Source organism: Sphaeramia orbicularis, chromosome 11 (assembly GCF_902148855.1).
Source record: "Sphaeramia orbicularis chromosome 11, fSphaOr1.1, whole genome shotgun sequence".
Taxonomy (NCBI): domain Eukaryota; kingdom Metazoa; phylum Chordata; class Actinopteri; order Kurtiformes; family Apogonidae; genus Sphaeramia; species Sphaeramia orbicularis.
Window position 1 is genome coordinate 43,766,974 of NC_043967.1, and position 23,499 is coordinate 43,790,472.

A 23,499-nucleotide genomic window follows, 5' to 3' on the forward strand; every position below is an offset into this window, starting at 1 on the left:
GGAGTTGCGTTTCAACAGCCAATGGCACCCCTTATTTTTGCATGACAGCAACAAGGGTATGCACAGCCCTCCCTCTCCACTGGGTCTGTATAAAAACTCTGGACTGTTAACATTCTGTCCTTTTTTCCCTCTTCTCCGATTCAGGGGACGTCTTGTTAGTGGCTGGATACAGGTGGGGTTATTTTAATGGCAAAACTGAATGCATGCCTAGATGTGTTTTAGGGAAAGACTGCTAAAATATGGATGGCTGGTTTGAGTGTTGTACTGCATGCCAATGAGAACTTCAAATAGACAGCCAACTGTCTGCAGATTTTTTTTTTTTTCTTTATTAAATCTGTATGGTTTATAAAACTCACTAACATCCACTTGATTATATCCATCTTTAATTTTTGATGTGATAGGAGATCAACTCAGCTTTCTTCAGACGCCAGTATTACTTGGTTTTGAAATAATTACCTCTAACTTGAGCGAAACAGTTATTTTTGCATTCTGCCAGTCATGGCTGCTCTGTACTAGCTCATGAACGCGCACAGTCTTCCCTAATGCTGGCTGCATGGGCGGAGGAACGCGCCTGCAGTTTGTAATAACATGGCGGATCTGTGCTCCCAGCGCAACATGGAGGCCGAAGCCGGTACTGAGCCGACCACATGGCGTGACTCACCGGTGTCAGCTTTCCGGTCATCACGTCAAAGTTAAACATTTTTTTAAATGGTAAACTGCTGTACTAAACAGTCTTGTCATTTTTCCGGTTAGCGTATAATAGCTGTTTACGTAGCTAAAATCAACCCTTTTGCGACACTTTACGTGTTCCCGTTAATTACATGACGGTAACGTTACAAAATGCTAATCATATTCTAGCCAGTGTGACACAATCACCTTGAGACAAACCGTTTGTGTAAAATATTAAGCGGTTGTTTTACGTTTTCTCCCAGTTAATATACATCACAAAAGGTCCACAACCGTTAAATTAATGGTAACTGACAATGAAAAGCTATCACCTCAAGTATATAAACACTAGTTTATAAACATTTTTTAAATCTGTTAAGTTGCCATAATTGCTCTCTGTTTTTCATTACCAGTGAATCAAAATGGGAAAAGAAAAGACCCATATCAATATCGTGGTCATTGGCCATGTCGACTCCGGCAAGTCCACCACCACCGGCCACCTCATCTACAAATGCGGTGGAATCGACAAGAGAACCATCGAGAAGTTTGAGAAAGAGGCCGCTGAGGTTTGTATGAGCCAAAATGGTACAATTCATTTCCCCCAACTGTAGTCCCAGTGTATGACAGAATTTAACCATGAAAACTCCTGGGGTTCAGTCGGGTGTGGCGCACGTCGCTGCTCACTGATAAAACAGGATTACTACTGCCATCTACAGGTTAGAAGGCGAGTGGCATTTACAGTGACTATGACATGTTAAAACAGGGGTGTGGAACTCAGTTTAGTTCAGGGACCACATACAATATGATCTCAAGTGAGGTGGACCAGTAAAATAATAGGTATAATAACTTATAAACGCTCAGATTTTTCTCTTTTAGTGTGAAGAAAGTAAAAATACATTATGAAAATGTGAATAACCTGAACTACCATATTCCACCTGAAATTCTTCAGAAAAATAAGTTCAACAATATGTCTCAACTTATTAACACAACTTGGAGATCACAGTGGATAATATGCCTAAGAGTCCAATCCACCCTGCAGGGTTTTTTTTTTTGTTTTTTTTTTATGTTAGACACCTCTGAGTTTGAGCATTGATCGGTCTCTTAAAACTCTTCTTAACACTTGTCCAGAGTTTGATATTTAATACATTAATAACCAACTATATGCACATGAATGAGAATTATATAAATTAACTGAAGGCTACAGAATTCTGAATTGGGACTCTCACCAGATGATTTATTTAAAGATTACCAATTAAAAACAAAAAAATCTGAGACCTTTACAGAAGCTATAAGTACAAAGATAAAATATTCCAAGAAGACTAGATTGAAAAACAGAATTAAAACATCAGAGAAATTTAAAGACACTCAGTAAAAATTAAATATAGTCAAATAACTAATTTGAAATAGGAAATTAAACAAAAAAGTTAATTAAGTGAACTGCTTCCTTTAGGGTAGCCAGACTACAACAAGCCAAATGTAAGATAATAAATGTGTTTGTGTGGGACAGTATGGGACATGTTACCAATAAAGGACAAATAAAGTAAAAAAAAAAAAAAAGGACGCTAAAGTTTTACAGATCCTATGGTCAGTGTGTGTGTTCCAATTTAGATGATTTTATGTATAATTTCAATTTGGGAAAAAAAAAATCTTAAAACATACCGTACTATCCGTACTGTCTTCATCCGCTTATCTGGGTCCGGGTTGCGGGGGCAGCAGCCTCAGCAAAGAAGCCCAGACAGCCCTCTCCCCTGCCACTTGAACCAGCTCTTCCAGGGGAATCACGAGGCATTCCCAGGCCAGCCGAGAGATATAATCCCTCCAGCATGTCCTGGGTTGGCCTGAGGTCCCCTCCCGGGTGGACATGCCCAAAACACCTCCCCATGGAGCCGTCCAGGACGCATCCTCACTAGATACCCGAACCACCTCAACTGGCTCCTCTTGACGTGGAGGAGCAGCAGCAGCAGCAGCTCTACTCCGAGTCCCTCCCGGATGTCTGAGCTCCTCACCCTCTCTCTCTAAGGCTGAGCCCAGCTACCCTGCGAACGAAATTCATTTCGGCCGCGTGTACTCACAACCTCATTCCTCAACCTCATTTTTCGATAATTACCCAGAGCTCATGACCATAGATGAGGGTCGGAACGTAGGTCGACCAGTAAATCAAGAGCTTTGCCTTAGGCCTAGCTCCCTCTTCACCACAACGGACTGGTTTATCTTGAAACATCTCTTTTCTAAAAAAAAACAAAAACAAAAAAAAACATTGGTGTATAGATAAAAGCTCCCAGCCAGGAGGTCAACTAGTATATTATTGATGAATTACTATATCAAAGTGGTAAAATGTGTATAACCACTTTAAACTGACTATACTTTAAATTGACTAGCTTCTAAAAAGTAATCTAAAAATGAGTGGGTGTTTTCAAGTAAAGAAAAGAGTAATCCTGAATTTTGAATAAGTAGCTTTATTTGACATTCTACTGAGGTAATTATGAATCAAACATGGAAGGACATGACCTTGATTGTTTTCAGTTAAACTATTACTAGTGTGCACCTACTGTGTCTTCGTGAACAAACTCCTACAAAGTCATACTACAGTAGTGGATAAAAATGTGTAGAAACTCAACTAGTATATTGCAGATTTAATGAAAAATTGTCATGTCAATTTGTGAGACACTGGGACAAAGAATAAAAATTTTTAGGGCACCAGAACACCCTAGCTTCCAAAAAGTAATCTAAATACGAGTGGATGTTTTCCAGTAAAGAAAAGAGTAATCCTGAATTTTGAATTATTTTATGATTAATCCTTCTATCTTTTTTGCTCTGCTTGTTTTTGGTTTACCCATGCTTGGGTCAATAGATGGGCAAAGGCTCCTTCAAGTACGCCTGGGTGCTGGACAAACTGAAGGCTGAGCGCGAGCGTGGTATCACCATCGACATCGCCCTGTGGAAGTTTGAGACCAGCAAGTACTACGTGACCATCATTGATGCTCCTGGACACAGGGATTTCATCAAGAACATGATCACTGGTACCTCTCAGGTAACAGATACATTTTTAGCCAGTCTGTCACCTAGTTACCTTACAGGTTTGAAGATGACAGTTTGCAATGGCTTTGTATTTCTCATCTTTCATATAGAGGGTTTTCCTTACCATCATATAATTAAGGTACAGAATTTAAGCCAAATTCAAAGGGGAAAAAACAATGTGGACAGTTTCAGTATCACATTTTACTGTCATCTATGGCTGTGTTCATAGTTAAAATTTCTTTGCTGTTACTAATTTGTAGAGATGTTCCTTTGTGATTTAACAAATTTAGTTTTACACTCAGAAAATACTGTTTAAAGGGAAGGCTGATGTCTTACAGATAAACAGTATGATTCCAATCTCTTCCATATAGTGAGATATACGCTTTATTTAGAAAAAATGTACGTATCGGCTCAGTACTGATTATTGGCAAAATAGCCAAAGCTTTGGAATCAGTATCTACATCAGATCTGAAAAAATCAGATTAGTGGAGTTCTCATATAAACAGCTCTGTTATCAATGAGCGGACAAAAACAGCTCTGCCAGATAATAGTTTTTGTGTGGCATAAGGAAACAAGTATTCCTGAACCTCAGACTTGCAAAGGAACAAATCAAAGTTGATTTTGGACTCTTGAAATACAAAAACATTCCATCAGTCCGTCAGAGCATACGGATCATCTTAAATATGCTTCAAATTCTTTGTGTTTAGGCTGACTGCGCTGTGCTGATCGTTGCTGCTGGTGTTGGTGAGTTTGAGGCCGGTATCTCCAAGAACGGTCAGACTCGTGAGCACGCCCTGCTGGCCTTCACCCTGGGTGTAAAGCAGCTCATCGTTGGGGTCAACAAGATGGACTCCACTGAGCCCCCTTACAGCCAGAAACGTTTTGAGGAGATCACCAAGGAAGTGAGCGCCTACATCAAGAAGATCGGTTACAACCCTGCAACTGTTGCCTTTGTCCCCATCTCTGGTTGGCATGGAGACAACATGCTGGAGGCCAGTGACAAGGTGAGGTCAACTTAAGATAATGACGTCTGTCTGCTGCCCTACAACTCATCCATGTCTTGTTTTTCTTACCCATAATAATTTGCTGTCCTCTTCCTTTCTTGTGCTCTTCCATTACAGATGGGCTGGTTCAAAGGATGGAAGATTGAGCGTAAGGAGGGTAGTGCAGCTGGCATTACCCTGCTGGAGGCTCTGGACTCCATCATGCCACCCACCCGCCCCACTGACAAGCCCCTGCGTCTGCCCCTGCAGGACGTCTACAAAATTGGCGGTGTGTAGTAGAAGGTTCCTTACAATAACTCAGGTTGTGCTATAGGTTATACAGAAGAGATTAAGAAGGGGAAGGTAAACCACATCTCACTAACTGCACTTTAAATCATGTAGATAAAACACAGCTGCTCCCATTAACATTAATTTAATCTAAAATGTTTCTGTAGAAATTCAGTGAGATGTGGACTGAGAACAGCATAATATCTGGTTGAAGCCTGGAGAAAATAACAAGTCTGAAGTTCACTGATTTTTGTAAAAACTCTCTGTTATACTTTATTGCTAGTTAAATATTGTTGTCGTCTTGCTTGAAGTGGTCTTAAGTCCCAAAAGTAATTTGTTGAAACCTTGATAAGCATAGATTTCAAAACTGTGAAAGACGAGTTGAGATTCTGAAGGTCTCACAAAGGCAAAAAATTGTGGTGAAATGAAGCTAGTTGTGTACTGTGAATAAAGAAGCAGAACCAGTTACACAACAGTAGGTATTTATTCAGCATTGTGCACCTCACAACTCATTCTCTATAAAAATCAGATGGTCTTCTCTATTTCAGGTATTGGAACAGTCCCTGTCGGCCGTGTGGAGACTGGTGTCCTGAAGCCTGGTATGGTCGTCACCTTCGCTCCCCCTAACCTGACCACTGAGGTGAAGTCTGTGGAGATGCACCACGAGTCTCTGCCTGAGGCTCTGCCCGGAGACAACGTCGGTTTCAACGTCAAGAATGTGTCCGTCAAGGAGATTCGCCGTGGAAACGTGGCTGGTGACAGCAAGAACGACCCTCCCCTGGCAGCTGAGAACTTCACTGCCCAGGTGACTACCAGCAAAAAAAAACTGTACAGAAAAAACACTATGTTTTGGAAAGTCAGGAGAGAAGGTGTTTTAGTTAGACATTTGCAGGCACAGAAGTAAGCCACGTTTTAAAATAGCTAAATATCCAGTTTGCTTTTTATGGTTATTTTTCTCTTAAGGAAATTTCCAGAATGAAATGTTTTATATCTTTACTGTATAAAATTAAGTAAAGAAGCTTTTTGAGTCTTTAGAAAATTTCACAAAAACAAAGTTTAAATAAAAGACTGTTTATGGGAAATGTTTTGGGAATAACATGAAAAGCCAGTTTGCATTAGAACAGTAATCTAATTATAATAAAATGGTGGTGTTAATAGGATATTTAGCAAACAATGAGGTAGATTTAACTCATAACAAGGTAAATCTAAATTTGTTTTCCTTATTTTAAGTGTGAGAAAACTTACAAAGCTTTTCAATTCAACAATATTAATTTTGTCATCTTACAAACAGCACAACTTGCTCAAACATGGCATTTTTGTTGGTTATTTAGTTGAATTTTTCAGTGGTCAAACTTTTATTGCAGCCTTGAGAAATCTAGTCAGAACATTTGTGTTTACCCAATTGTCATATTAGTTTTTGTTTTTACATAAGATGCTGTGATTGTATTTTGAGAATATTTGCTGCCTTCTAATGAGGCCACAGTGCACTATTACAGGTGTATATGTAGTCATCTCATGCCTCCACATCTTTCCTGCTCAGGTCATCATCCTGAATCATCCTGGTCAGATCTCCCAGGGTTACGCCCCTGTGCTGGACTGCCACACCGCTCACATTGCCTGCAAGTTCAGCGAACTCAAGGAGAAGATCGACCGTCGTTCTGGCAAGAAGCTGGAGGACAACCCCAAGGCTCTCAAGTCTGGAGACGCTGCCATTATCACCATGGTGCCTGGAAAACCCATGTGTGTGGAGAGCTTCTCCCAGTATCCCCCACTGGGTGAGTAAAACATCATACAACAGTGATTATCAACTGGCAGCTCATGGGCCACGTCTGGTCCACTGAAGCCTCCTATCCAGCCAGTAGAATATTTATAAATGCATAAAAAGCACAGTGGGAATAATAATGTTTTCTGGTTTGTGGTATTTAAGATCCCATATTTCCTCAAATCGTGTTCAGAGTCTCTATTTCTCTCAGTTGGAGATAGTATCAAACCGATATTTAAAGGATGTCTGTATTAGTCAGGTCTTTATTTCTGAAAAATGTAGCATGATTTTACTGAAGTTATCTCATGAAAGCAATAAAAGCGAACAATATGCTTAACTGGCAGCATTTTGTATGATGGGCACTAGAAGAAATCCACATTAATTTATCTATTATAGGGGTTGTATTTATGTCAAAGTCAACCTTCATAATTGTTGTAATAGACTAATTGGAAAAAAATGTATTCACTATAGTTTTAGACAAGGAAATTTCAGCCATATTTTACATTTTTTTTATGAAGAAAGTACTTGGCTGTTGACATGTACAAATGGACAAATTTTGTGGATTCATAGTCCTTGAAAATTATTTTTAATCAAGGTTTAATGAAGGTGCTTTACAGCTGTTATATGCTCTAAACTTAGATCTTCGACCCTCTCAAACTCATTTATATTTGACCTAATTGTTGCCAATATTTTATGCTTTTGATCAGGAAATTATTAAGTAATTTATTTATTTACAGGTCTATTTTGACAGTGTATCTACTGAAGCAGAAAAACATAGGACCTATATAACAAAACAATTCTTATTATCATGATATATTTGTATATTGTGATAATATTATATGATTATATTAATTAATTAACTGATAGTCAATTAGCTGTCAACTCTTAAATGTATTTAATTGTTCTGATTATTGTGTAATTGGTTTGAGAATTTATTTTTTTACTCCAATCTTAAATGTGAATATTTTTTTGTATTTCATTTTTTTCTGTCTTTCCTCTGTGACAGTAAAGTAAATATCTTTGAGGTGTGGATCAGTCTAGACCAGGGGTCGGCAACCCTGGTCCTACAGAGCCACTATCCTGCATGTTTTAGATGTATCCCTCTTCCAACACACCTGATTCAAACAATAAACCTATCATCACGCTCTGCAGAAGCCCGGTAATGACCATCAGGTGTGTTGGAAGAAGGAAACATCTAAAACATGCAGGATAGTGGCTCTGTAGGACCAGGGTTGCCGACCCCTGGTCTAGACTTTTCAAGATGCCATTGTGTACTTTGGTTTTTCACCATTTCTGGCTTTTTTTGTTTTTGTTTTAGAGCAAACAATGAATTGAGCAATTGTGAAATAATGTACAGATTAAGCAATGATGATACTTGTTATTTTCAGTCCTACACAATATAGATAAAACATATGTACATCTCTAACTCACTGACTCTGCCGTCTTTCTCAGGTCGCTTTGCTGTGCGTGACATGAGGCAGACCGTCGCTGTCGGTGTTATCAAGTCTGTGGAGAAGAAGGCCCCCTCTGGTGGAAAGGTCACCAAGTCTGCACAGAAGGCCGATAAGAAAAAATGAATTGTCATGCAGGACGTCCAACGAAAAGTTGAGTTTCAGCAGCAGCGGACCGCTCCCTCTCCTCTTCTTCCCTTTCACCCAGCGCCGTCTTCTCTGAGGCAGAGCTCTTTACTCAAGGACTGGCTTATGCTGATTAAAACCCATCGGAAAAGTTTCCGCAGGAAAGGAAGGCTTGTGCCTGTTAGGGAAGTCTACGATCGCAACTAAGTTTAAATCAAAACAATAAAAATCTCAAACATGTCAAAATGAAAATGTTTCTTGTCTTTTCTTTAATGAATTTAAACTTCAAAAAGTCAACTTCAAACATACATGGTTTTAATCCATGAAAGCTAGTACCAACACCTCAAACTGTTTCAAAATTACATCAAAGACGCCACAATAATATAGTACTATGTACTGGTTTAACAATGTGTATGATGAGTAAAATAATGGATGGGTGGGACTGATAAATAGGAGCCTGTTGTGTTCAGAGGAGGAGCATGAAGAAGGTGTTAGTTGTTGAAAATAGACAGTCACTGTCAGTAAGGCGGCAAAGCGCAGGAAAGACCCAGCGGCAGGAGCTTCTCTTACAGGTGAATTAAACCTCTTTATTATCTCTTCACTGAAATTCTGAAACCATTTCAACTACTGCGAGAAAGTGACTGACTAAAAACATGAAGATGACCTGAATTCTGCCTAAAGATGCTGAACTGATATTTTCTCACATGTTCATACAGTTCTTGGCTGCATTGGTCTTTAATTGATAGTAAAATGTTAATTTTAATGGTTTCTATTGCAATCTAAAGATTTCTGAATTGATATGTAAATTTCTCCTTTCTGTCCTTTAATAGTCTTTACTGTTCGCAGTGGCCCCCACAGCTGATGGGTAAAGGCTGTGTGGTGTTGATGTACCGGTTGTACTGGTTTAAACCAGATGTACATGGGTGGACGAGTTTCAAATCCTGTCCACAGTTCTGATAGAACAAATACTTATTCAGGCATATATAAGTCTAGTCAAGTCAACATTTAGACTCATCAGGACTAAATATGTATGAAAAAGATTCAAGTTTACCGCAAAAAAGGTAAGTAAAAAATGTGTAGTTTTTGTTTAGTAAGCATGTTTTTCACCTCATTTTAAGAAAATAAGTCAACCTTAATAGATTTACTTGTAACCAGCACAAACTACTTAAATTTTGACATTTATTTACATAGTCAAACACTAGACTTATACTGAAGTCTACTTATACTCTGCTTATACTACTTACCTTTTTTTTTCTCCTTTATTTGGATAATTTTATATTTCACTACAGGTGCGAAGAGAAAATTAATGTATACAATCAATTATCAGGCTACCAACTTATGGAAGATATTCGAGTATAAAAAAATGCTTGTGAAATATCCTGTTACTTTCCATCATTAGTGCAGAGGTCACAAATTAAAGTTTAAAGCAAGTTTCAGATAAATTTAGTGTTACCAGGTGTTATGTGACAATCAGAGTATAAAAAATGGAGACAGATACAAGCACCATCATGTCAAAGTTTAACACAGACACACACTGCATAGACAAAAAAACAGTAAGAGTCACATCTGGAGTTGACTAAGCAAATGATAAGCCCCTCCCATTGGATAATTACTGCAACAACACCTGTTTCAGCTAAGACAAGTTATTTAACACTGATGCAATGAGAGGCTTATAATTTCATACACATTGATATCACAACATACTGTATATGTTGAGGTTGTGGAAAAGATGCAAATCTTTTTCAGAGGGGACCAATTATTAGCATGCATCAAGCAAAGACAACAACTGAAACTGCTGAAACTGGGTTAAAAACTGCCCAAGTGACTCCATAGTTTTTGTACACTATTGGCCCCTTTTATGATTCTCTTTAAGTGGAAGGAACCTCCGCCACCCACCTTTGTGCAATGGGTGCATGATTTACTTTTCTTTTTTAAGTTGGAAAATATTAAGTTTTCTGTTCATGGACAAATTAATTTGTTTGATCAACAATGGAATCCTTTTTTCTGTACTGTCAACAAGAGTTTTCTGCTGTCTCCTATGTCTTCTTGATGGAGAAATTTGTTGTTAGTATACATTATATTAACTCTCAATCAGCCCTGAGCATTGGAAAGAGGAGATGATAATATTATGTATTTTGTTGTTGTGTTTTTTGTTTTTTTCCCCTCTTTTTTGTGTTTAATAGGTCTGTAGGTTTGTTGTATAATTTGTTGGGTTTTTTTGTATTGTGTTTGTGTGGTTCTTTATGTCTAAGTACCTGTTTATGTAAATGTATAATAATAATAATAATAATAATAATAAAAAAACCCTGTCAAACACATGCCCAGCCAGCATGTCCATGTGAGCCCCAGAAGGGTTATAATTGGGGTGCATATAAGGATCCCATTTGGGTTTGTCCTCAGTTTCCATGGTGGCCCCACATGTGTTTGCCCATATCAGAATCAGAATCAGAATCTCTTTATTGTCATTGTACCAAGTACAATGAAATTGAAATAAAGCTCTCAGTTTCAGTGCAAGAATTTACAGACAGACAACAAATATCAGTAAAACAACAACAAATATCAGTAAAAGGCACAGATATTTACATTAAAAAATAAAAAGTATGGCAAACTAAGATATTTGTAAAACATAGAATTTAAGTCGTGCAAATAACATGAGAAGTAGTGCAAATGACATGAAAGATAAATATTATGGGATAAATAGTGTGAACGATAAATAATATGGTATATTCAGATCTCTGATTCTGATTCTGATATGGGCAAACACATGTGGGGCCACCATGGAAACTTCGGACAAACCCAAATGGGACCCTTATATGCACCCCAATTATAACCCTTCTGGGGCCCACATGGACATGCTGGCTGGGGGAAGGGTAGTAGTAAAGTATCATCTTTAGGGAAGAAAACTGGCCAGAAAAACATCTTAAATAATTATGATTGAAAATCCCATTAACATTTGGTGAAATCACATTGTAAAAAAATATATATACAGTATATATATTGTTCAGCAACGTTATGTGTTCAAAATTGAGGACATCTGACTACCTAAATGACCACGTTTTTCCATCTGTGGACTTTTTTCCCCTCCTTGATTACACAGGCATGTTCCAAGGTAACAATGCCACGTTGTATAAAGGGAGTTTGAGACGACATTTTCACACATGGTTTAGCCAATAGAGTCCAGACCTGAACTCTTGTGACAAACTTTGGGATGTGATGGAGAAGACACAGTGGTATGGTGTGAATATGCACCATAATCAAAACTAAAAGTCTTACAGTAAAATATTATGTGGGTATCTTTTTTGTGGGCTGTATATAAAAAAGGTATGAGCACTAACATGTCAACGTTGAATGGATAATACTTAATCCTCCATGGCCAAGTGTTGACTGCAATTTTTGGCTTTCCACACTCACGGGGTACATTGAGAAATATTATGAAATACTTCAAAAGAGTCTCAGGGCCCTGAAGAAACCAGTATCAGTTAAAAATGTTGTCATGGAAGTTTCTAGCACTCTGGACACAATTTTGAAGTAAGAACACAAAAAGTCACTGAATTGGGGTTCAACAGATATATATATTTTTTTTTTTTACATATGCAAGAAATATTGAGACAACAGACTGCAATCGTCCAAAGCTTTGCCCCCTGCTGTCTGCCCAACAGAAGAATTCTCAAAGCTTATGTAAGTTTAGTCTTTTCCCATGTTAGGTTAACTGCCAATTGACTGGTTAGGTAAACTCCACCTATGGACACTTGGTCAGTGAAGTCAGTAGTGTTTCCTTAAAGAGAAGGTAGACAGTAAGTCTCTGGCTCATCAATTTGTAGACAGTGAAGGAAACAACAAACTTGACATGTTCACAGCAGGTGGTCATATGTTATGCAATGTTTAAAATGAGAATACTGAACACTGCAACATTTCACTTTTCTTTGTCAATGTTCACATGATTTTCTGGTGCGTGATTTGAATACTTGTAAATACTGCTGTCTGTGGAACATGACTTAAGTTCAATATTTCTCTGCTTTCAACTGCCCTCAGGACATCTTCTAATGCCTTTTTCTTTCTTTCTTTCTTTTTTTTTTTTATTTAATCGCCAAAACATTTGAGTCACAATAATAGTTCAATAAAATCTTTTTTTTATTATTTTTAACTTTGTACAATTTATTTCTTCTGTTGTGGGAAACAGTCAAAATGCAAAGATGGCCTCGAGGCTGAACTGTACCTTCATGGAATCCCATCTTGCTAGTTTCTGGCAGGATGCCTTCAGATTATATACAGGTCAAAAGTCACCATAGTTTTCTTTCAAAATGAAAAAATGCATGAATATTTAACCAGATAATGTCAGTTGTTAAAAACTTGATAGCAAAAGTTTAATCAGTTCACCACTTATCTACTTTATTGCTAAGAGGAAATGTTAAAACTGAGCCAAAGTCTTTGTTTTATTTTTAACAGTGTACAGTTTAGTTCTTCTGTTGTGGGAGACAGTCAAAATGTAAATGTGGCCTCAAGGCTAAACTGCACTTTAGTGAAATCCCATCTTGCCGGTTTCTGGTGGGATGCCTTCAGATTATACTGCTCAAAAGTCATCATAGTTTTCTTTCAAAATGAAATACTGACTGAATTTTTAATCAGATAATGTCAGTGGTTAAAAACTTGTTAGAAAAAGTTTAATTAGTGCACCACTTACCTACTTCACTGCTAAGATGAAAAGTTAAAACTGAGCCAAAGACAGAACAAGTCAATAAACAGACATACAGTGCCTACATATAAAGGACACGCACAGGCCACAATACCCTGTCAAATCTAACTCAAATGATGAATAAAAAATACACTGAGTGGTTTTTGACATGGGTTTGAAGTTGGTTTTAAATGCTAATAATTTGTTAAATTGTGCAAAACCTATTTTCAGTTCATAGCATGAATGCAACATTCAACAGAACAGCTCAGTTAAGTTTTACCTCTTTCAGTTTAAAATGACATTTATTGAAGACATTATTTCTCAAGCATTTTCATGAAAATGTCTTCAGACATGAAATACAACTTTCTACATTTTTTTTACTACTATGCACACTCCAAAATGTACCCCATTTGAATAAAGCAAAAAAAAAAAAAAGTAAATCTTTAAAATAATCTCTACTAGGCCCATTTTGGGAGAAGCATTTACTTTACTCACAGGTATAAATAATGTGTACCATGGAGGGTTAATTAAGCTACTATTTAATACTAATGTATTGTACCAGTGGTTCATCATAGATAATGGTTGTCTATGCAGCTAACGTTAGCTAGGCTTGTTGTGCCGAATTCTACTCCCTGCCGAAAACTGCATCGCCAGCAGCTGCCGAAAACAGCTCCACCCTCCTAAGTCGGCCATAAAGAGGACAAAGTGCACCAAATTCACCCTGTCACACCAGAATAGCTCCAAAAGTGAGCTGCTAAAGTCATTTCACTCTTTTAGCTTCACAAGCTAATTCTGATGGAGGATGCAGTTTTCGGCAGTACCCGGTGCCGAATTCTGGTCCCTGCCGAAAACTGCATCCCCAGCCGCAGGTGATGCAGTTTTCGGCAGTATCTGTTTATATTATTATATATTTTGTGTGTTGTGTATCTAAGATTTAACTTTAGAAAGTTTTATATACCGTACAGTTGCACACTCTTTACTATTAAACAGACAAAAAACCATAACCACAATATTGTCCTCTTCATGGCTGACTTAGGAAGGAGGAGCAGTTTTCGGCAGGGAGTAGAATTCAGCGCAACAAGGCTAAACGCTTTTATGGCATCCATACCATGATTAAACAAAAAATGCTAATGTTACCAAATGCTAAACATGTACAAAAAAAGAGCAGTCTGAAAGGTGCGGCCACGTTTCTTATTTTTTAGTTTGCAAAGTGAAAAGTTACATGTTTTAAGTTTCGTATTGTTTAAATTTGTAAAATGTGACCAAGTAGGAGTCATTAGCTTAACTTTTCAAATTATTTTTTAAATTGTTATGCTTTTATTCCGTAATAGTAACACCACTTCATATAAAAGATACTTTTGCATATTTAATATTTAATTCAATTTGTTTGTTTCCTGTGTCGTTCAAAAACAGTGACTCAAAATGGGAAAGGAAAAGATCCATATCAACATCGTGGTCATTGGTCATGTCGACTCCGGTAAGTCCACCACCACCGGCCACCTCATCTACAAATGTGGTGGAATCGACAAGAGAACCATCGAGAAGTTTGAGAAAGAGGCCGCTGAGGTTTGTATTAAGCCACTTTATAAACCCATAATCTCACCCACTGAGGCATAGTTAAACATGAGTGTGTTCAGGTGTTTTACATGTTACTGCTCCCTGGTATTATTTGGTAACAACTGACATCTACTGGTTAAAACATGTATTGACTTTATTTCTGTAAACCTTACAAATCAAAGTGAGATAAAATGAATATTATTCGTCCAATAGGTATGACATTCATAGATTTTAATTAATTTTTGACACCATGTTTTTCAATCTTTGCCTGGTTTTTGGTCCGTTTTAGAAGAATTCACTGTTACAAACTTTTACTTACTTTAACCCAGGAGTGTCAAACTCATTTTAGTTCAGGGGCCATATTCAGCTAAATGTGATCTCCAGTGGGCCAGACCAGAAAAATAATAACATAATAACCTATAAATAATGACAACTCCAAATTTTTTGTCTTTGTTTTAGTGTAAAAAAAACCTCATTAAATTATGAAAATACTTACTTTTATAAACAAAAAAAAAAAAAAACTGAAAAAACTGAAATTTAAATTTAAAAAAACATAAGAAAATTTAGTGCAATTTTAACAATATTATTCCTCAACTTATCATTTCTACATGTGCATTATGGATCAGATCTACAAAGACACTAACCACTGAGAAACAGACTGAAAAATTGTTAAAATTGTGCTTAATTTTCTTTAGATATTTCAGGTTGTTCATATTTGTTCAGGTTATTCACATTTTAGTGTTTCAGGATAGTTTGTAAATGTAAATATTTTCATAATTTAATGTTATTTTTTGCAATAAAACAAAGAAAAAAAATTAATTTGTTAATTCTAGATTTTTTTGGCTTAATTCAAGATTTTTTTTTTTTTACTTAATTGAAGAATTGTTTTGGCTTAATTCATGATTTTTTGCTAAATTTGAAATTTTTTTTTGGCTTAATTGAAGATTTTTTTCATTTAATTGAAGATTTTTCTTGGCTTAATTGAAGATTTTTTTTTACTTAATTGAAGATTTTTTTTTTTACTTAATTGAAGATTTCTTTTTTTGTTTTTTTTTTTTTGTTTTGTTTTGCTGAATTCAAGATTTTTTCCTTAATTCAAGCTAAAAATTTTTTTGCTTAATTCAATTCAAGGCTGTGGAATTTTTGCACTTGGCAGAAACATCCCAGGGGCTGAACTGGACCCTTTGGCGGGCCGCATTTGGCCCCAAGGCCACATCTTTGACACCCCTGCTTTAACCCTTTCGTGCATAGTGGTCACTACAGTGGACAGTTATTCTACAGCTGTTCGCTTATATATTCATGGATTTTGTTGTTTTAGTTCCATATCAGCCAACACAGTGGATGCTTATGCACCATCCCATACACTGACATTGAAAACATTACTGTAACTTTGCTGTTCTTGATAAACATGATCTAACATGTTCGAGTGTAAATCAATTCCTTGTTATTGTTATTAGACTGTAATTAACAACAAATTGTTGTTTTTTTGTTTTTTTTTTGCATATTATGTCCATGAAGTGAGCAATGACTAGTATTAGAGTACACTACAAACAAAAAGCTAAGGATATTTCTTTTTTTTTTTTTTTTTTTTTTTTTTTTTTGTCATTTTTACCATTTGTAAATAAAACTGTCTGGTCATTAAAAAAATGTGTTTCAATTCAATTCACACACCAAAAAGTAAAAAGCGTTTTGCAGGAATCCCAAATGAAAAAAATAGCCCAAAAATTAAAAATATACATAACTTTTTGTTTGTAGTGTATGTTAAAATGTGAGAAAACATCAAATTAGCAGCATTTATTGTTTTTATTTCATAGTTTTCACACAATATATCAGTAAGTACATGTTTCTTTGCTTCAAAAATTGAATGCATGGTGTCAGGCTGAGTGGACAGTTTTGCAACTCCCTGAAAAATAGCTTCATGAAAAAAAAAATAATAATAATCGCATTGTTTTTTTTAGTGCCCAAAGAGGAATAAAGAAAAAAATCTTGATTAATGTTCTTATAATTAATGCATGAAAGAGTTAATTATTATTATTATTATTATTGGTTTTTTGGATTTTTTTATTTTTGGCTGGAGGTCAATATTGAATACATCAATAGGCCTACATGGTTGTTACTTTTATTAGTATAAACAGGAAGCTATGCAAGAGACTTTTACGAGATTATAAAGTAAAATATCTCACAAAAAACACCTGAGGTCCTGAAGTGACATGTTAAGTAAAAGTAAGAAATATACTGAAAATAATAGTTTGGGTTTTTTGGATTAAAAAGAGTTGATTAACTGCTTGCTTCGAAAAAAAGATTTTTCCCAAACACATCTATGTGGAAATTTTCCGATAAATGAGGTTTAATCCTATTTTCAAATAATTTAATAAATAATCCCACTGAATTTCTGTTATTTCCTGCTCTATTTGTGGTTTTGCTTGGGTCAATAGATGGGTAAGGGCTCCTTCAAGTATGCCTGGGTGTTGGACAAGCTGAAGGCCGAGCGTGAGCGTGGTATCACTATTGACATCGCCCTGTGGAAGTTCGAGACCACCAAATACTACGTGACCATCATTGACGCTCCTGGACACAGGGATTTCATCAAGAACATGATCACTGGTACCTCTCAGGTAACAGATGCATTTTTAGTTGATCTGTCCCCTTGTCGCCTTACAGGTTTTAAGATGAAAGTTTGCAATGGCTTCGTATTCCGCAGGGTTTTCCCCACAGTGATAATTTAGGTACAAAGCTTAAGTAAAAAGAAAAGGAAAAAAAAAAATGCTTAGTGTCTGTACCACGTTTATTGTTTGTGGATGTGAGTTCAGTCTTTCACTTTTCATTTTTACCAGTGTGTGTTTGTGAATAACAAATTTAGTTTCATATAGTTAGAAAACACTGTGTATAGTGAAGCCTGGTGTTGCTTTAGAGACAAAAGAATGATCCCACTGTCTTCCATTGGGAATGTAACTTGGGAATAATATCACTTCAAATCCCTGTAATGTCATTCACATCACGTACAAATATCTGAGGGATAGCTTCATGACATTATACTGATCTCATCACTGAGCATTTATTTCTCAATAATGTGACAATCTACAAATCAGCTTTTCCCCCCAACATTGTAATTATAATACTGAAATATTATTTAAAAATGGACAGTTGAATAAAATATAATACATGAAACCTCTTCTTGATCCAGCTACAGATCCTTTGCTCCCAGAAACCCTGATACAGATAGTGCTGTTATCAGTGAGAGGACAAAAAAAAAAGCACTTCCAGATAATCTGCTCTATGTTGTGTAGTAAAAATGTTCCTGAACCTCATTCTGCACTGCTTGGACTACAAAGATTCTATCAGTTTGACTCTTAACAGAACATACAGACCTTTTTTGTTTTTGCTTCAAATTCTTTGTTTTCAGGCTGACTGTGCTGTGCTGATCGTTGCTGCTGGTACTGGTGAGTTTGAGGCCGGTATCTCTAAGAACGGTCAGACTCGTGAGCACGCCCTGCTGGCCTACACCCTGGGTGTGAAGCAGCTCATCGTTGGTGTCAACAAGATGGACTCCACTGAGCCCCCTTACAGCCAGGCCCGTTATGAGGAAATCACCAAGGAAGTGGGCGCCTACATCAAGAAGATTGGTTATAACGTTAAATCTGTCGCCTTTGTCCCCATCTCTGGTTGGCATGGAGACAACATGCTGGAGCCCAGTGAAAATGTGAGGTTAACTTACTGGTGACCAAAGATAATGATGTCTGTCAGCTGCTTTAGAAGTCATTTGTGTCTTTACTTCTCTTACTCATAATTTTGCTTTTTTTCTTCCAGATGAAGTGGTTCACTAGTTGGAATATTGAACGCAAGGAGGGTAATGTCAACGGCAAAACCCTGTTAGAGGCTCTGGACTCCATCCTGCCCCCTGCCCGTCCCACTGACAAGCCCCTGCGTCTGCCCCTGCAGGACGTCTACAAAATTGGTGGTGTGTAGTAACTTGTCCCTTACAAAAAATCATGTACCTAAATGCATGCGTATTTGCAGGAATTTCCATTTTGAATAGTTTTACTGCAGAAAACAACTTCTGCGGCCTCTTTCCTGTTTCCAGGAGGAAAAATATGCATAAATGTTCCTTTGTGTCTTAGATTCCTGTCTATGTACAATCTGGCTCAGTAGATCTCAGTAGGTGTCAGTAGAGCAGTGCAGGTCATTACTGAAATGAACTGTTTTTGCAGCTGTTCTTAATGTTGCAATTTGCTGCTGTATTTTAGGTATTGGAACAGTCCCTGTGGGTCGTGTGGAGACTGGTATCCTGAAGCCTGGTATGGTCGTCACCTTCGCTCCTTGTAATCTGACCACTGAGGTGAAGTCTGTGGAGATGCACCACGAGTCTCTGCCTGAGGCTCTGCCCGGTGACAATGTCGGTTTCAACGTCAAGAACGTGTCCATCAAGGAGATCCGCCGTGGAAATGTGGCTGGTGACAGCAAGAACGACCCTCCCATGGCAGCAGCAAAATTCACCGCCCAGGTGACAAAAAAAAAAACAAAACCCAAGAACGAAAGATAAAAGACAGCTCAACTCACCTAAACTTTATTCATAACGCACTTGCGCCGAAGGGCACAATCTGTCGATCATGACAGGTCTGTTCATGCTACTCTCACATATCATACAACACGTCATTTATTTTGTTATGTTATCTGCATTTGATTTGCAAATATACAATCTTGGCCACAAGTTTTGGGAATGTTGGGAAAGTTTTGTTGTCCCAAAATTTGCTACCAAATTTTTTAAATTTTAATTTTCCACCCTTTGAGATAGATTGAAGAACAATTAGAAGCATTATATAAGTTTCAAAGACTTTCATTGAGAAATCACATTTAAGCAAGAATACATTTGTGTCATTAGCAAAACTTTGTAAAGCACTTCAGTTCGTATTAACAATCATGATGATATGCCTGCAACCTGTTTTTATTTTCATTTCCCATACTTTTCAGGCTATTTCTTGTTTGGAGTTGTTAGATATTCAAGTTAATATTAACAAACTAGAATTTGCATAATATCTCAGTAAAAGGGTAAGGCTGTGTTCCTTATTTTCATGGTAAGACCACTTGAACTTTGTTTCAATTTAATAATATTCGACCCATCTTATATTTAACGTAAGTTTCTTAAGCATCAGTTTTATAGTTTTTAAGAAAGTTTATTAAAATATGTACACCCTATTGACAGATGCTGTTACTCAGTTTTTGCCCATTGCTTGTTCACAAAAAGTGAATGGGTTGGAAAAAGAAATCAAACTTTAACGTTTACAGCTATAACTGAAACAATGCCTTAAATATAAGTTTAACATCCTTTAACTCACTTCTTGCAAAACACTGCACACTGTTTCTTACTTTATACTGTTCATTGTGAAACAAACACTGGAGTTCAAAATGAAAAACATGCGTAAAATCAGCTCTGATCAGCTCTGTGAACAACAGAACTGCAGGAAAAACATCAAGATTTTGTCAGTATCTCTCCAGAGATGACAGTGTTTGCTTGTTGATGGAGACACTTGTTGTTGCAGCAGTGATTTCTCTCTATTCTGCAGTTTATTGACTTTGTCACTTTTCACATTCTTTGGGTCAACTGGATATTATTTCTCATTTTGAGGTCTTAAGTAACCCGTGTCATATTCTGAATCTCCATGTTGTAAACTCAAGGGACAGGAGCAGAATAAATTGGGGTAAGATATTTAAATGCTGGTTATTTCCAACTGTCACATTTAACAACACCAGATTGTATACTGGAATATGGGACATTACTATATGGCTTGCACATGAACACTGTGGTAATGATTTCTGTGGTAGTTTATTCAACTAATGGATAAATGAAGGCCACTCTGACTCTATTATGACAACATTTGGCTTGTGTCCAGTGGGTCCAGTGTGTGGTTACAGGTGTATTTAGTCCACATCTGTCCTCGTCTCTTCTGCTCAGGTCATCATCCTGAACCATCCTGGTCAGATCTGTCCAGGTTACTCTCCCGTCCTGGACTGTCACACTGCCCACATTGCCTGCAAGTTCAGTGAATTCGAATCGAAGATTGACCGTCGTTCTGGAAAGAAGCTAGAGGACGCACCCAAATGTCTAAAGTCTGGAGATGCCGGCATAGTTATTTTGGAGCCCTCGAAGCCCATGTGTGTGGAGAGCTTCTCCACCTGTCCCCCACTGGGTGAGTACACAGTGCAGGTGGAATTCAGTTTAATCTGCTTTAATTTCTTAGTAGGTTTCCCTGGCCTCAGCAGGAAGGATTCATCTCACTGTACACAGACATCCGATTACCAAACATCAGATTATTAACTAGCTTGTGCATATTGCAGCTGCTTTAGGTACAAAAATGTTCTTAATAAGAATAATAAGCTTTATTGGTATTGCACCTTTCATACAAAAAAGCAACTCAGAGTTCTTTGCCCCAAGGATGCTGAAATCACATGAAATTCACATAAAATGAACGTCAACACAGGAATAAAATGCAATCAATTATTTAACATAAGACTGAAAATAAAACCCTCATCTCAAGATATAGTTTGCATGTGACCCATTTTCCCGTAGTATTTTTTGCTCTTGGTTAATTAAAAGTAGTAAAAATCTATATTCTCTATGCAGTATGAATATGCTCAATAAACACAACCCAAAGAACTGCATAAAATGTAATGATTAAGAACAGTTGTTTTATTTAGATTAATCCATCTGATGTTTACATGTGATTTTCAGCAAGATGGGTCATACATTTTGTGACCTTTCTTTCTCAATTAACTATTGATCTGCATATTATTAGACTGAATCAAGGACTGCAGTTTGACGAATGACAGTGGTTGGAGATGCTTGTTTTTCTGTTCATTTAATGGTATATTTTCTGAAAAAATCTTCCTCAGTTTTCTCTGTTCTGATTTTACTTTGAACCTTTATGAACTTCATACTTAATCAGTAAATTAAATATAGGAAAATACTTGATTGTCAGTGAGAAATGCAAAATGCAGTGGATAACATTGTATTAAATGGTCATAAATCACTTAATAAAGGTTAAATGTACAGAAAAATCTATTTTGAAGTTGCGACAGTTGTTATAGGTCTTTAAGGGTGAATACTTAAATGATAAAACCAAGATGACAAAAACACAGGGGCACGACTGAACAAATGAATGTTATGACTGAAGACAGTCCTTAGTGAAGAGGATGAATTCATACGATGACACAGGACGTTTTTGTGAACTAAAAGTAATGTATGGACTTCACTCTTGGCTGGTTTTAGATATTAGCGATATAGCTTCTGCTGTTAAAACCACCAATAACCACCATCACACACTCAACCATATTCATTGTGATAATCATTAATGTCATCATATTGTCCCTGTCGGACTTTGCTGTGTTTCTCAGGGCGCTTTGCTGTACGTGACATGAGGCAGACGGTCGCAGTCGGTGTCATCAAGGAAGTGGAGAAGAAGGAAGTCTCTGGAAAGACGACAAAGGCTGCACAGAAGGCCAGCAAGAAATGAGTTGTCCCACAGGAGCCACTCCGTCTCTAGATACAATTAAGTCCAAATCAAAACAATAAACGGATGTTACCGCCTGAAAGAGTTTCTTATCTTGTGTGAAATTGATGTTTACACTTTGTTACACTAGTTTTAGACCACCAGCACTGGGGGAAAGTAGCTACATTTGATCTATATTTTATACATAACATTTATTACAGAAAATGACTGTCAAAATAGAAGAAAGCAGTGTTTTCAGACCTCCAGTCAACATAAATGAAACAATGATAATAATAATAATAATAATAATAATAATGGATTAGATTTATATAGTGCTTTTCTATTAACGCATACTCAAAGCGCGCACAATGGATTCATTCACTCACACATTCACACTCTGGTGGTGGTAAACTACATATGTATCCACAGCTGCCCTGGGGCAGGCTGACGGAAGCACGGCTGCCAATCCAACGGCCCCTCCGACCACCACCAAACATTCATTCGTACATACAGATACATCTCAAAAAATTAGAAGATGAAAAAGTTCAATATTTTTTGTCACTCATTTCAGAAAGTGAAACCCATATATTATATAGACTTATTAGACATAGAGTGAAATATTTCAAGCCTTATTTCTTGAAATTTTGAGGATTATGGCTTACAGATAATGAAAACCCCAAATTCAGTGTCTCAGAAAATGTTGCATAATTATTATTGCATTTATACAATATTGCATAAAATTAATAAAAAAGGATATTTTAACCAGAAATGTCAGGCTTTTGAAAAGTATGTTCATTTCTATGTACTCAAGACCTCCTTTAACATGAATAACTGCATCAATAGGGCGTGTCATGGAGGTGATCAGCCCGTGGCACTGCTCAGGTGGAATGGAAGCCCAGGTTGGTTTGATAGTGTCCTTCAGGTCATGTGGATTGTTGGATCTGGGGTCTCTCATCTTCCTCTTGACAATACTCCATAGATTCTTTATGAGGCTCAAGTCAGGTGAGTTTTCTGGCCAGTCAAGCACAGTAACACCATGGTCATTGAACCAGTTTTTGGTGCCTTTGGCAGTGTGGGCAGGTGCTAAGTCCTGCTGGAAAATGAAAACAGCATCTCCATAAATCTTGTCAGCAGAAGGAAGCATGAAGTGTTCTAAAATGTCCTGGTGGATGGCTGTGTTGACTGTGGACTTCAGAAAACACAGTGGACCAACACCAGCAGATGTCATGGCAGCACAAATCATCACTGACTGTGGAAACTTCACCCTGGACTTCAAGCAACGTGGATTCTGTGCCTCGCCACTCTTCCTCCAGACTCTGGGACCTTGATTTCCAAATAACATGCAAAACTGACTTTCATCTGAAAAGAGGACTTTGGACTTTCCACAGTCAACTGAAATCTGTTTAGATAAATAGATAGATAGATAGACAGACAGACAGACTGACTGATTGATTGATTGATTGATTAATCTTAGGTGTAGTATTCATTTCCA

The 23,499-nt window shown here is 37.1% G+C and overlaps 1 protein-coding gene across 4 annotated transcripts; it reads left to right on the plus strand.

Moving 5' to 3' along the window:
- Positions 1-24: 24 nt before the first annotated feature.
- Positions 25-22,126, plus strand: LOC115428052 (elongation factor 1-alpha). 4 transcript variants are annotated; one of them, XM_030146848.1, is made up of 9 exons: positions 25-172; positions 1,080-1,232; positions 3,518-3,697; positions 4,392-4,688; positions 4,806-4,956; positions 5,504-5,760; positions 6,496-6,730; positions 8,170-8,237; positions 21,981-22,110. In XM_030146848.1, exons 2-9 carry the CDS (start codon positions 1,089-1,091, stop codon positions 22,029-22,031), a joined length of 1,383 nt encoding a protein of 460 aa, XP_030002708.1. In that variant the 5' UTR covers positions 25-172; positions 1,080-1,088; the 3' UTR covers positions 22,032-22,110. The 4 variants fall into 4 exon arrangements, with proteins under 4 accessions (XP_030002708.1, XP_030002710.1, XP_030002707.1 ...); XM_030146850.1 differs by lacking the exons at positions 1,080-1,232; positions 3,518-3,697; positions 4,392-4,688; ... (2 more) ...; positions 6,496-6,730; positions 8,170-8,237 and adding exons at positions 14,380-14,532; positions 16,959-17,138; positions 17,927-18,223; ... (1 more) ...; positions 18,768-19,024; positions 20,474-20,708 and having other exon boundaries at positions 21,913-22,126; XM_030146847.1 differs by lacking the exon at positions 21,981-22,110 and having other exon boundaries at positions 8,170-8,517.
- The last annotated feature ends 1,373 nt before the right edge of the window (positions 22,127-23,499 follow it).